Source organism: Raphanus sativus, chromosome 4 (genome assembly GCF_000801105.2).
Source record: "Raphanus sativus cultivar WK10039 chromosome 4, ASM80110v3, whole genome shotgun sequence".
NCBI lineage: Eukaryota > Viridiplantae > Streptophyta > Magnoliopsida > Brassicales > Brassicaceae > Raphanus > Raphanus sativus.
In genome coordinates this window covers 43,575,449-43,589,806 of record NC_079514.1, presented here as the reverse complement: position 1 = coordinate 43,589,806, position 14,358 = coordinate 43,575,449, and the positions used below count along the sequence as shown (strand labels likewise).

The following is a 14,358-nucleotide window of genomic DNA, read 5'->3' as shown; positions in this document are numbered from 1 at the left end:
GCAATATCGCCCGAGATGAGAACACGACGAGGAAGAGTATTTCGGTAGTTGACGCATCGCATGGCACCGATAATCACGAGTTTACTATCGAAACCTCTGGTGAGATCAACTAAGGGTAGTATCAGGAAACTCGAAAGAGATTAACTTTACTGAATATTACTGAAGTTTATGCATTCATAACTTGATCTTTACAATGAGCTCTATGCTCTTATTTATACAAGTGAAAGGAACAATCTAGATGTAATACAGGTGTCGGAGACACCTGGCTCTGACAGCTATTCATCCTCAACTTGCAGTGCTTGAAACCTATTGCTGAGCTGCGTTTGGTACGGTTGCATAACCGTGCGCTTGTCTTCTTGTTTTACTCTGTTGACTGCTTTAGTTACCGTTGCAGAGCTTTGTCCTTTTGTCACAGTCTGTTTGGGCTTGATGTGAGGAAAGCCCAGTGTCTTGTCTGTGGGTCTTGTGAGAGAAGCCCTGTTGGGCTTAATACCCCCGCGCAAACTCGAGGTGGGTGGCAAGTCAACTCCGAGTTTGTAACGAAGATCAAAGAAGCTCTGTTGAGGTAAGCTCTTGGTGAATATATCAGCTATTTGCTGAGCTGCAGGAACATGATACACAATGAGAGAACCATCAGCCACCTTTTCTCTTGCAAAATGATAGTGTGTCATGAAGTGTTTCGACTTCTTGTGAAGAACCGGATTTGCTGTAAGATGTACAGCAGACAAGTTATCACAATAAATCTCTGCAGCGTCCTGATGAGGAACTCCAATCTGCTTAAGCATCAGACTGATCCAGGCCAATTCTGCTGCAGTATCAGATAGTGTTCGGTACTCAGCCTCTGTTGAAGATCTTGCAACTGAATCTTGTTTCTTTGCTGACCAGGAGATCAAGTTTGTGCCCAGAAATGTACAAAAGCCGCCTGTCGATCTGCGTGTGTCATGACAGCCTCCCCAGTCACTGTCGCAGTATGCACGGACTTGAGTGTCTGAATCGGACTCTAGTGTTAAACCCATTGCCAGTGTTCCCTTTAGATACCTGAGTATTCGCTTTAACAGGTGAAAGTCTGAGACAGTTGGTTGATGCATCTTTTGACACACAAGATTCACCGCAAATTGAATATCAGGGCGAGTCAAAGTGAGATATTGAAGCTTGCCTGCCAAGCTTCTGAAGTATTTCGGTTCTGAGAACAACTCGTCTTGGTGAGGCACTCGATCTAACTGTAAAGGTAGAGGAGTAGGCATAGGTGCACAATTCAACATGCCAGCAGCTTCAAGTAAATCCGTTGCATACTTCTCTTGGTTCAAGAACAATCCCGTAGGTGTGAATTGTGCTTGTATACCAAGGAAGTAGCTCAAAGGGCCCATATCTTTCATTCGAAACTGCTTTCTCAGAGACTGTAGTAGCTGATCCAGTAGGCTGTTGTTGCTCCCAGTTAGAACCATATCATCAACATATAATAATAAGAACATGATGTCATTCTTCTTCTGATAAACAAACAGTGAAGGATCTCCAGTGTCGCAGACGAATCCAAACTCAATGAGGAATGAGCTGAATTTATCAAACCAAGCTCTAGGTGCTTGTTTAAGGCCATATATGGCTTTATGAAGGAGACACACATAATCTGGGTGCGCTTTGTCTTCGAAACCCGGTGGTTGACGCATGTACACTGTCTCTGCAAGGTCACCATGAAGGAAGGCGTTCTTAACGTCTAGTTGCTTTATATTCCATCTTCTGATCACTGCCAGATGGAGCACCATACGAACAGTGGCAGTCCTTACCACTGGACTATAAGTTTCAAGAAAGTCCACTCCTTCCTCTTGTTCATTACCCTTAGCAACCAAACGTGATCTCAGCTTCTCCAACGTTCCATCAGCTTTGAGTTTTACTCTGTGAATCCATTGACAACCAATCGGGTGGACGTCAGATGGCTTCGGTACTAAGCTCCATGTTCCAGTTTCTTCACACGTATCAAACTCATCTGTCATGGCTCCATTCCATCCAGGGTGTTGAAGGGCTTCAGCAAGATTGCGTGGGAGCTGAGGGATGCCTTTGACAGCAAGTAGAGCATATCTGGGGTTAGGTTTCATTACTCCAGTTTTGGCTCTCGTAGTCATTTGATGAGTGTTAGCTGGAGGTGGAAGTGGAACTACTGGAGCTTGAGCGTCTTGATCAGATTCATCACTAGATGAGGTAGAGTCTGAACTTGCTAAGGAAGAGCTCTCAGAGTTTGCAGCAGGCTGATTAACTGCAGGAACCTGAGGCGTAATGACAGGAGCTGAGAAGCCAACATCTTCATTAACTGGAGACTCTTCTTGTACTTCAGGAGCTTGGAACTGAGGGAACTGAAGACGCCAAGCAGACATTAGGGACGTTGTAGCAGGCGGAAGCAGATGTTGATATGTTTCCTTGTAAGGAAATCTGTTTTCATCAAAGAGTACATGTCGATTTATATAAATGCGACCAGTAGGGGGATGAAAACAACGATACCCTTTATATTTCTCATTGTAACCAACGAAGACACATAGTAAGGACTTTGGATCAAACTTGTGCTTCGAGTACGGTCTGAGATAAGGATAACATGCACATCCAAAAGCTCTGAGAGACGTATATACAGGTGCCTTGCCTGTTAGTAACTCAAATGGGCTCTTCTTGTTCGCATGAACTGATGTAGGAATGAGATTACTGAGGAAGGCAGCTGTAAAAAATGCTTCGACCCAGAGGTTTTGAGGTATGTGACTTTGATACATCATCGAGAGGCCAAGTTCAGTCAAGTATCGGTGACGACGCTCTGCAATCCCGTTCTGCTCAGGGGTGTGAGGACAGGAAACGAAGTGTCGGATGCCGTGAGAAGCCAGATGAGCTGCCATTTCTTTGTTGACAAACTCACCGCCACCATCTGACTGAAAAACACTGATTTTCTGACCAAACTGATTTTCCACTTGTTGTTGAAACATTTTGAAGACTGGAAACACATCGGACTTTAATTTGAGTGGATAAAACCAGCAGTATCTAGAGAAGTTGTCAATGAATACAATGTAAAATCGAAAACCCTGAACAGACATCACAGGTGCAGGGCCCCAAACATCACAATGTACTCTTTCGAGGATTCTACTTGCTTGAAAATCAGAACTAAAGAAAGGTAATTTACATGTCTTGCCCACTTGACATGCTTCACACAATGACTTTTCCGTCTTATTGAAAGTAATGGCCTTTATTGCAGATAGATGCTTCAAGACTTCTCCATTCGGATGCCCTAATCTCAGGTGCCACACTCGATCACTCGCAGCTTGTTGTCTGTTGGAGTAGAACGACACGAACTTCGGAACATCCAAACGGTAGAGGCCTTTAACCTTGTTTCCCTGACTGAGAACTCTGTGGGTTGCTTTGTCCTTAACATACACATTAGTAGAGTCAAACGTGAATTCGCAAGGGAAGTCGTCGGTAAGTTTGGAAACAGAGAGTAACGACTTGGTAATTGCAGGACAAATGAGAACATCAGACAGAGGAATGTTACCTGAAGCAGACTGGATTGAAGCAGACCCAACGTGTGTGATAGGAAGGAATTCACCATTTCCTACCATGACTTGATCAGAGCCTCCGTACTCATGAGCGTTTTCGAGATGATGAACCGAGTTAGTGACATGATGAGACGAGCCACTATCTGGAAACCATTCTGCTCCATTATATGGATTTTGGTTCTGAGGATTCGTTGTCATGAGAACGTTGGCTTGAGGGGGAGGTGGGGTTTCAAAGTGTTGATCAAAACGCTTGTAACACTTGAAAGCTGCATGACCATACTTCCCACAAATCTGGCACGTAGGACGCTGAGTGTCTGAACGATTAGCACTTTGACCAAACTGCTGAGGAAAGCCCCTTCCTTGGGTTGAGTACGCACCTCTTCCTCTGTAACCTCCTCTGTACTGACCTCTTCCACGACCAGAGTAACCTCCTCTGTTTGTATAGTAAGCCTGATGTGGAGTCGCTTCAACCGATGCTTCATAAGTCTTGAGTTTATCTTCAAAGCCGGTGAGCTTGTGGACTATATCTTCAAAGCAGGGACCAGGATACACATCCATTGAGTGCTCAATAACCGTAGTTACCGCTTCATACTCCTTGCCTAGACCGTTTAAGACTCCATAAATCTTTTCATGCTCAGTAATAGGTGACCCTATAGAGTCTAACTGATCGCAAAGAGACTTGATTTCAGACAAGTACACAGCCATTGTTTTGTTTCCTTTCACAGTTGTCTGAATACGCCTTTGTAGATCTAGCTTCCTAGTCGCAGAAACCCTATTGTACTTCTTAGCAAGAGCAAGCCATACCTCTTCAGAAGAATGAAGCCCGTAGACCGATTTGAGCGCATCTTCTGAAAGGGATCCATAGATCCAAGCGAGTATAAGCTGATCTTTCTGTGTCCACTTGAGGAACTCAGGGTTTGCAGCTACAACGTCTTCATCTCCGTTTCTCGTGGTGATTGTAGGAGGAGGACGTGGTTGTGCTCCAGTGACGTAGCCAAGGAGCATCTGACTGGACAGGAATTGTTCAAACTGAAGCTTCCATAAGAGATAGTTCCCTTCTTTCAGCTTCAGAGTGACAACCTGCGTGATAGTGAGTGACGTGACCGGAACGGAAGTTTGATTGCCATCCATGGCTCTGATACCATAAGGGTAGTATCAGGAAACTCGAAAGAGATTAACTTTACTGAATATTACTGAAGTTTATGCATTCATAACTTGATCTTTACAATGAGCTCTATGCTCTTATTTATACAAGTGAAAGGAACAATCTAGATGTAATACAGGTGTCGGAGACACCTGGCTCTGACAGCTATTTATCCTCAACTTGCAGTGCTTGAAACCTATTGCTGAGCTGCGTTTGGTACGGTTGCATAACCGTGCGCTTGTCTTCTTGTTTTACTCTGTTGACTGCTTTAGTTACCGTTGCAGAGCTTTGTCCTTTTGTCACAGTCTGTTTGGGCTTGATGTGAGGAAAGCCCAGTGTCTTGTCTGTGGGTCTTGTGAGAGAAGCCCTGTTGGGCTTAATATCAACGATATGGATGAAAGGTTTTATTGGATTATCGTCAAGAATCATTTGTTGTTGTAAGTTTTTTTGGTAAACCTCTGTTGTTGTTGTAAGTTTGCAAAGATAGTTTATAAACAACGTGAGTCCTTGCATAATATTATGTTTTTATCGTTATTTATCAATTGAATCGACCATGCAAATTTAACATGAGGTTTATGAGCCTTTTGGACTACCAAATTGTATATGTGCTTAAATATGTTGAGAAAATAATTTATACAGAAATAACTCATGTGTTGTAACAGTTTGAACCAAGTTGAGTTCTAACAAGATCACTTTCATGAAGGCTTTTTTTTTTTAATGAAAGTTGATATAAAACAAAGGTGTTAACTTTTTCGGTTATATCTGATCTTCGCGAAGGTGGTTTTCTAAATAATCAATGGTTTAACATCAAGTAACAGAATAAGTCATGTTCTGACGAGTGTTAATCAGCGTGATACTTGCATGTTTTGTTGTAACTAAAACGGACCAGCTCAAATATGAACTGATTCGGGTAAGTCCCTGACGATTAGAAAACGTTATATATTGAATAATTCACATAGATCACGAATCACAGTTATCCTCACATACGTGATAATCAGATTTTGATTTAAACGGAAAAAGAAAACATATTAAATTAAGTCAAGGTTCGTATACCCAGCTGGCCGTATCTAAACTGGCATCACGCACGCACGAACGAACATTACACCAAACGTGACGCAATTGAATTCCTCGTTACGTATCGTAATCATATAGTTCCTGAATTATACGAATAGGATGCGGTCTCGTGGCAGAACTGGTCCTGCAAGAACCAAAAACTTTCATCGTCGGTCCACATGTTGTCCCCACCATCACAGCCCCAATCGTTTAACTCCATTAAACCCGTTTGACCCGCCTGCTGATCATAACCAGACCCGTTGATTACCTTGTCTTGAACGTCCGATACCGTCTCAGCTGGCGAGTTCGAAGATGTTGCGGACAGTTCTGATGCCTGAACGAATTGATGATGATGATGATCCGGGTTTAAAACAAAACCCGGTTCGACGGGAGTCGGTTTGTCAATAGATTGACCTGGGTCGGTGATCACTGACTCCACTGTGTCGTACGTAGGAGATGGTGTCTGGGCGTTGATTCTTTCAACTAGTCTAGGCATCCAAACCTTTTCCATTGTCTCCTTGAAAAGATTGCTATTAACATCGCATCTAATGTGTTTAGCTTGTTTTTGCACACGAGTTCTCCAATAATTCTTTATTTCATTATCTGTTCTTCCCGGTAGATACTGTGCAATCTTCGACCACCTTTCATGTTTTAAGAAAACAATAAACAAACAAATATCAACAAACGTACAAAAATAAATATTTTCTATGAAAATGTTAACTAGTAAATGGGGAAGCAAGTATTTACATTAGCATCTTTGGTAACATACCTATTGCCCCAGAGAGAATGGAGTTTGAGGATCATAAACTGTTCTTCGAGAGTGATGTTGCCTCGTCTAACATCTGGTCGCAAGTAGTTGAGCCATCTTAACCTGCAACTCTTACCTGTTCTCTTAAGCCCTGCATGTTTGAACATATATTTTAGAGAAACACTTACGTCTTTTTAATTGTCTGTATACAGGTCGGCCTGAGATTTTGGAAGTTGTAAACTATTTAATGAATGTTTAATTAAAAGTATATAAATTTAAAGACTTATGTAATTTTCTTTAAAAAAAATGGGATCTATAAATCTGCTATACACATCACATGGCCGATCCCGTGTGTATATTAGAGATTAGTGACTAATTGATACCTGCGGAACGAGCGATGTGGTTCCAGCGAGCATCACCGTGGATGGAGACGAAGTTGACGAGAATAGCATCTTCTTCCTCGGTCCATGGACCTTTCCGTACATCAGAATCTTCTTCATGAGCTGGTGAGTTTAAGTTTCTCTCGTAATTTTCCATTTCTCTTTTATTTTAATGAGGGAAAAGAAAGAAGAGAGAGAGATGGTGTGAAATGTGGATTAGATTTGAAGTGATTAAGCAATATGTGATTTATTTATATATAGTGAAAGAACGCGAGAATAAAGAACTGCAAAGTGTTTGACCAAAAAAGAAAAGAATTTCAAAGTGATATTTTAAGAAGGATATTTGAAAATAAGTAGAAGACTGAGAGCATCATTAATGTTCCTTAGATTTGAGCCTTTAGCATATTTTATTATTAGTTGTGTGTTTAGGGACTTTGTTAAAGGACAATTGATTAATTGTATATTATTGGTGAGACTTTGTATTGTCCCTTAGTGATTTTTTTTATAATTACAAATAAAGAGAGAAGTTAATAATAAAACATATAAAAGATAAATTTAACATTGAAATTGATAAATTACAGAAAAGAAAACAAACATTTTATTACAAAGTTTAAAAATAAAATTTGAAACATCATAATAATACATAAAAGGATAAATTACAGAAAAAAAAAACAAACATTTTATTACAAAGTTTAAAAATAAAAATCGAAACATCATAATAATACATAAAAGGAATCATACAATTTTATTAATTATATGTTATTTGGAAGATGTCCAAATTTATCCCATATATTTTCAATCAGATCATTTTTTAATTGTTGATGAGCTTGGTTATCCCGAATTCTTTTCAGAGGATCAATTGTCTCACCGAGAGTTGAATCCTCACCGATGGTATATGCACCTTCTCCTTCTTCTCCAATAAATTCTGAATAGCTACGCAGATTATACGTACCTCGTTCATTTTCGACAATCATATTGTGGAGTATGATGCATGCTTTCATAATATTTTTTATTTTTGCTTTATCCCATAGATTAGATGGATTTTTAACCACGGCGAATCTTGCTTGGAGGACGCCAAAGGCACGCTCAACATCTTTTCGCACAGATTCTTGGTATTTAGCAAATAATCTATTTTTCGGACCCTGTGGTAGTCGGATAGATTGAATAAAAGTCGCCCATTTCGGATAAATGCCATCAGTGAGATAGTAAGCCAAATTATACTCCCTACCGTTGACGTAGTAGTTGACTTGCGGAGCTATTCCTTCAACAATGTCATCAAAAACAGGTGATTGGTCGAGAATATTAAGGTCGTTCATAGTACCTGGAGCTCCAAAAAACGCGTGTCAAATCCAAAGATCATGTGAAGCTACCGCCTCCAACACCATCGTTGGTTTTCCGGTTCCTCGTGAATACATTCCTCTCCAACTGGTGGGGCAATTCTTCCACTCCCAATGCATACAGTCGATGCTTCCAACCATCCCTGGAAATCCACGTTCTTCTCCATCGCGGAGAAGTCGATCAAGATCCTCCGGTGTGGGAAGTCTTAGATATTGATCGCCAAACAAGTGGATTATTCCGGCAGTAAACTTGTGCAAACATTTTCGAGCAGTTGTTTCACCAAGTCGTACATATTCGTCGACTGTATCAGCCCCACCACCATATGCTAGTCGACGAATTGCTGCCGTACATTTTTGGAGGGGAGATAGACTACGGCGTCCGGCTGCATCTTCAGTTGCTTGAAAATATGGTACTTCTGTTGAGAGACGATGCACAATACGGAGGAACAATGGTTTGTTCATTCGAAACCGGCGCCGAAATAAACTATGGTCGTATGTTGGCGTTTCACTAAAATAATCTTGCCAGAGTTTGTTGTCGCCTTCTTCCCGGTTTCTCTCAATAAAAATACGTTTTTTCGCTCTTTGGGTTCTGGAATAACATCGGTGTTTTCAAACAAATCATCAAAAACGGTATCAATTGCATCCTTATCACCCTCTCTGTGATAGTGATAATGGGAAGAAGAAGCCATTAAAGATTTTTAGAAATGAGGAAATGTTATGAAAAGAAGAAACGTTGAGAGAAGAAGCATATTTCAATGAACTGAGAAGTGTCATACTTATATGGTAACTTATGATTTTCCCGTGATACTATAGTATTTCATCTTGTGACTTCTTGGAAGTAAATAACAAACCCATGTGACTTACTGGTACACATTGTGACTATTGAAACGTGCAAGAAAGAAAGAAAAGTACATTCCAACGTGCAAGAAAGAAAGAAAAGTAGCCCATCTCGTGAGCATTACAACGCATCATTTAATCGTACAAGAGTTTTTTTTCGAGCAAAATTACAACGAGTCAAGTACATTCCGAAAATAAAAAGAGCATTACAACGAGTCAAGTCTGGCAAACCATTACACATCACAGAGAACTCAAACCCATTCCTACTTAAACATAAGCACCATTCCTAGCACAACTATTACAAGCACGCTTACACCTACAAAGAACTCAAACCCATTCCTAGATACCATTTTCTCCTTAGCTAAATCAGACACAATCTTTTCGAGCCTAACCACCTTCTGGTCAGTGTCATAGTCAGTCGTAGAAACCGTTTTCTCCTTAGCTAAATCAGAGACAATCTGTTCGAGCCTAATCACCTTCTGGTCAGTGTCATAGTCAGTCATAAGGGCAAGATTGTCAACCTTTTCGGCCAGCTGAAGGACGTGTATATCTCTGGCTCGCATCTCCTCCATCACCGCATCATCCCACCATTTCCAGACATGACACTCTCCATCATCTACATTCGCACATGTGTAGAATCTCCTACCTGTTGTGACCATTTAGAGATGTTAAACATTGCAAAGGACACAATATAATCTTAAAAACATGACTTACCTGGGTGATTACTACCAAGCGGAGATGTTGCAACCTGAGGCTTAGCACCACAGTAGCACACCTGCGGGAAGCCAAACTCAACTTCGGGCTGCGGAGGGTACTGGACTGGTGAACGAGAAAGTAAGGCCAACTCAGCTTGGTCACGTCGAATTAGATCATCTGTCTCGCTGTTGTGACTGTCCATGTCGTTGCAAAATATGTCCTCCGACTGTGAAGGCTGGCTATAGCTGTAGTCAACTCCCATCTTTTACTTAACCTGCACAGAGAAGAAAAGAATAATTCTTACTTATTAGAGAAGTGAACACAATGACTTATTAGTACTTTGAACACAAAGAACACATCTAACACAAAGACATTTTTATTACTAAATATTGATAAAACAAAGAGCACCGGAACTACATTGATCATAGGATGACTGATAAAACAGAAATTTAAAGACATACATATTACTAAGGCAGGAACATAAATATTACTAAGGCAGGAACTACATTGATCACTGGATACTTGTTTCAGAAATACTCGGCTAAAAGCTTATCCTTCACCATTTCTTCGGCCTCAGTTAATGCTTCTTTCTTGGCAAGGAGAGTGTCAAGTATGGCCAGCTTTGATAGTTTCTCCTTCATGGCCAAATCCTCCTTCTTCATTTCCCAAAGACTGGTATACTCAGCAACAGACTTCCCTTTAGCGCCATACTTTCTCGCTTTAGCGGCCTTGATCCCTTCAGGGCGGATCTCTTCATCACCATGATCACCAACATGATCACCAACATTGGTGGCTGAAGTTTGGGAATTAGTCCTCTTAGAACTGCCACTAGCTTTTGGAGGACAGAGGCTACGCCATTTCTGTTCATGCCTGAGCACACACCACGCATGCTCGAGGTTAAACTTGATGTTGTGGCAAGCAAAGAAGATGTCATGCGCCTTCTTCAGAACATCTGTGTCATTCTCCCCACTGGCAATTTGTCTCTGTGCTGCTGAGTATGCTCCACAGAACTTGGAAACATGATCATTGATTCTGTGCCACCTCTTCTTAATATGAAGATGCTCTCTCTTTTCACCATCCTCTCCTCCATGAGGACTTGCTGCATAATACTCTGCAACCCGTTGCCAGAAGGTGGCCCCCTTTTGAGAATTTCCAACTATAGGATCCTTCGAAGTGTTGAGCCACGCACTGATAACCACCTCGTCATCAGCAGGGGTCCATTTGCGTCGAACTTGTTTGTCCACTGCTGTGTCTTCAGAGTGTTGGGAATTGAAAGGGGGGATTTCTGATTCTCCATAGTTTACACTTGAATGAAAACTTTCATAAGGAAAGTTTTCATTCAAAACACTTGCTTCTTGACTGTTAAGCAGTCCCATGTAACTAGAGGACTGAGTATGAAGATTCCTTGAATCCATACCGATACGAAAGAGAGAAGAGATTTAAGAGGAGATAGCGGATTGAGATGAGAGAAGCTAGAAAGTGAGAGTGTATATTTAAGGGGAATGGGATGGGGTTTAAAACGAACAAGTGAAGAGTAAATACGAGTTAATACCTATCAACTATCCTACATTATGGCTAACCATAAACAAGAAACATCTAATCAGAAGTTATTACACGAGTACAATATTAACTTGCTACAATCTAACCGGTTCAGTATTAACTATGAAACTAGACTTTACACCCTAACGATCAAACTACACGCAACAACAATCAAGAGTAAACTTAACTTCCTAACAGAGCAGTGGAGATCAAACTACACTTTACACCCAAACGATCAAACCATAAACATCTAATCAGAAGTTATCACACCAGTAAAAACCTATCTACAAAAGAGTTATCATTCAACTTGCTACAACCTAACCTATTTAATAATATTCAGCTACCATTAACAACATGTGTACTTTCACTGGAAATGGTTGTTCTTGTTCATTAAAAGTAAAAGTATCTAACGCCATTTGCATCAAGAGTGACAGAAATTAAATTGTACAATTAATGGCAGAAATTAAACTGTATAATCTAACCGGTACCAAACAATATCAAATTTTCTTATGCAGATACAATCACTAGTTTTACTATCTAAACCGTTCCAAACTTGATGCATTATAATGAATGGCAAAATTAAACTGTATACTCAATGGCAAAATTAAACCGTATACTCAATAATCATGTATAATCATATAATCAATGGCAAAATTAAACTGTATAATCAATAATCATGTATACTAAACAACCTATACTTGAGAACCGTATAATCATATAATCAATGGCAAAATTAAACGGAAACGAAGGCAGAGCCGTCAAGTAACAACCATAGAATCATTTCAAACAACCAAGGAATCATTACGATTTTTTTGCCATCCAATCTACAAAACCCTAGGATCCTATTACGAAATCAGAAAGGAGGTTAAAAGACATACCTTTCTAAGACGCAGGAGGAGGTGAAAGGCCTGAACTTTGGCTCTCAGAGGCGGAGTTGAGACGACGGAGCGGAGGTGAAACGACTGAACTTTGGCTTCCGGTTTAAAGAGATAGATGTCGAGAGAAGACGAAGGAGGAGTTGGCGGATTGAAACGACTCAAGATCAGGTCTTCGCCATCTTGGATTTTGTTTTCGATTTCGTTTTCGATATCGCTTTTGATTTCTCTTTCGGTTGCGGAGAAAACGAGAAGAGAGAGACGAGAAGAGAGAGACAAAACACACCGAACAAACAAAACCACTTCGATTGCATCTCCCTATGAGAGCGTGACACGTCGCCTAAGAACGAACTAAGGCCAGACCTTATTTAAGGCCTTTTTGCTCCGTTCTTTAGCAATTTCGATTTATTTTTCGACCCAAAAAGACTAAGGGCCTGGCCTTAGTCACGCCGATAAGGATGGTCTGAGAGAGTGACTGGAAAACACTGCATAAGTGGTGTGATTATTCAATTATTATTTTTTACCCTCCTTTCTAAAGTGGAATTTTCAACCATATAGTATACCATTCTAATCTAATTAACATTTTGTTTGGTCTACTTTTGTGTAATTAATAATACTAAGGTTTTGACCCTTTGACTGGTTCTGATGGATAGAAACATGCCTTCTCATTTTAACTAGATTAATGTACCACACAGTATTCGAGATTTAGGGTCTAACTGGTGACCAAGGAATGAAGAGGAATAATGCATTCCTTAATGTTCCTAACAAATTTTACCATTCATTAGGAATAGTCATTCCTTTTCATTCCTTCTCGTTCCTTTTATTGTAGAGAATTAAAGAACAAATTTATTCCTCACTAAATTTGATATGGAATAACCGTTCCTCATCATTCCCATAATTTTATTCCCATCAATTATTTTCCTTTTTGTTCCTACTATTCCCGAGATGGTCACCAGTTAGACCCATAGTGCCTTAAGTTGTTGACTTGTTGTATATTTGTTATCCGGTTTAAAATGAGTGATTCCTTCTGAATAATTATCAATCAAATATTGTTTCTAATCACCATTTCATTTTCTTCATTTTGTTATATGAAGGACAAAAACTAAGAAAAGAAAATGGGGCTTCACAGTTTATAGCTTGAGGCATGAAACTCTAGCTTAAACTCAGATCACTTCTGTAATTATAATATATATACATTCATCTAATTTGTCTAAAAGGATAGGATTAAAGTTTATGGCCTATTATCGATTACCTTTGTTTTACAATAATTTCATCAATCTCTGATTTTTTTGTGTATTTCTTTCGAGTTTCCATATCTGTGACATTTTCAACATTTTTTTTTTGTCATCTGGTAGATTAATATTAGATCAAACAACGTTTTACACAGAGGTATTTCCTATCTTTTGAAACAAAAGCCAGCGAGGTAACAAATACCACCCGGAGCCAAAAGAAGAACATATCACAAATTAACAAAGACAAAGGAACAAGTGTCGAGAGGCAGAAAAGTAAAACATAACTTCAGACGAGGAGTGATTAACCTTGCACTCAAAGACGAGCTTACCTAATGGGGACTCATCCACAATTTACACAAGATGAGAAGATCAAGGAGATAGATTAGAAGCACCCGAACATCACCAAACACATCAACCGAATCGAGAGAGGTTGGAATCCTTAACCGTCGCTGTATACACCCTTCAATCCCAACTACAACTCGCCATTGGACCTTGAGAGGGCTCTCTACACTCCTCATACGTACCATCACCCCACGGCGAAGCCTATCAAAGCTTCCCGCACCCGTTTTATTCACAGCCGGAACTTGGATAAGAACCACTCTAAATCCAGGACTATCACACTCACCATAGGCGGCAATCGACCAAGACAAACAATGAAGCCTTCGCTTCCAGATACAACTATCTCCTTTCAATCTTCTCAGAACTAAGGTTGAGTTGCAAAAGACTCTGACCATCAAGTATCAACAACCACCGGAGTTGACTCCAATGAACAGAGGCAACACTCCCACGCTTGAACAAGACGCCAAGCCACAGCCGCAACTAAGCCTCACGTACCCCTCCTCAATGGCCACTACTGCTTGAGCCAGAGAAGAAATAGAGGGTAGATCCTGTTTTAAAATCTCATACACCAACATCGACACCAAACCTTAAAATCCGGAGGAGATCGACAGAGAAAACGATGCCCTCACAATACCTTAAAATCCGACTACCACAACG

General features: G+C 40.3%; 3 protein-coding genes across 3 annotated transcripts; all 3 read right to left on the bottom strand.

The window, feature by feature from the left end:
• Positions 1-5,568: 5,568 nt before the first annotated feature.
• Positions 5,569-7,120, bottom strand: LOC108852442 (transcription factor MYB78). The gene is made up of 3 exons (XM_018625950.2): positions 6,850-7,120; positions 6,488-6,617; positions 5,569-6,359 (listed from the first exon to the last, which is right to left on the bottom strand). Exons 1-3 carry the CDS (start codon positions 7,001-7,003, stop codon positions 5,810-5,812), a joined length of 834 nt encoding a protein of 277 aa, XP_018481452.1. The 5' UTR covers positions 7,004-7,120; the 3' UTR covers positions 5,569-5,809.
• Positions 7,121-8,189: 1,069 nt separating this feature from the next.
• On the bottom strand, positions 8,190-8,645 carry LOC130511373 (uncharacterized). The gene has a single exon (XM_057008331.1). The coding sequence runs from the start codon at positions 8,643-8,645 to the stop codon at positions 8,190-8,192; it is 456 nt and encodes a 151-aa protein (XP_056864311.1).
• Positions 8,646-10,243: 1,598 nt separating this feature from the next.
• Positions 10,244-11,131, bottom strand: LOC108851101 (glutathione S-transferase T3-like). Its single transcript, XM_018624521.1, has one exon. It carries the CDS (start codon positions 11,129-11,131, stop codon positions 10,244-10,246), a length of 888 nt encoding a protein of 295 aa, XP_018480023.1.
• Positions 11,132-14,358: the final 3,227 nt, after the last annotated feature.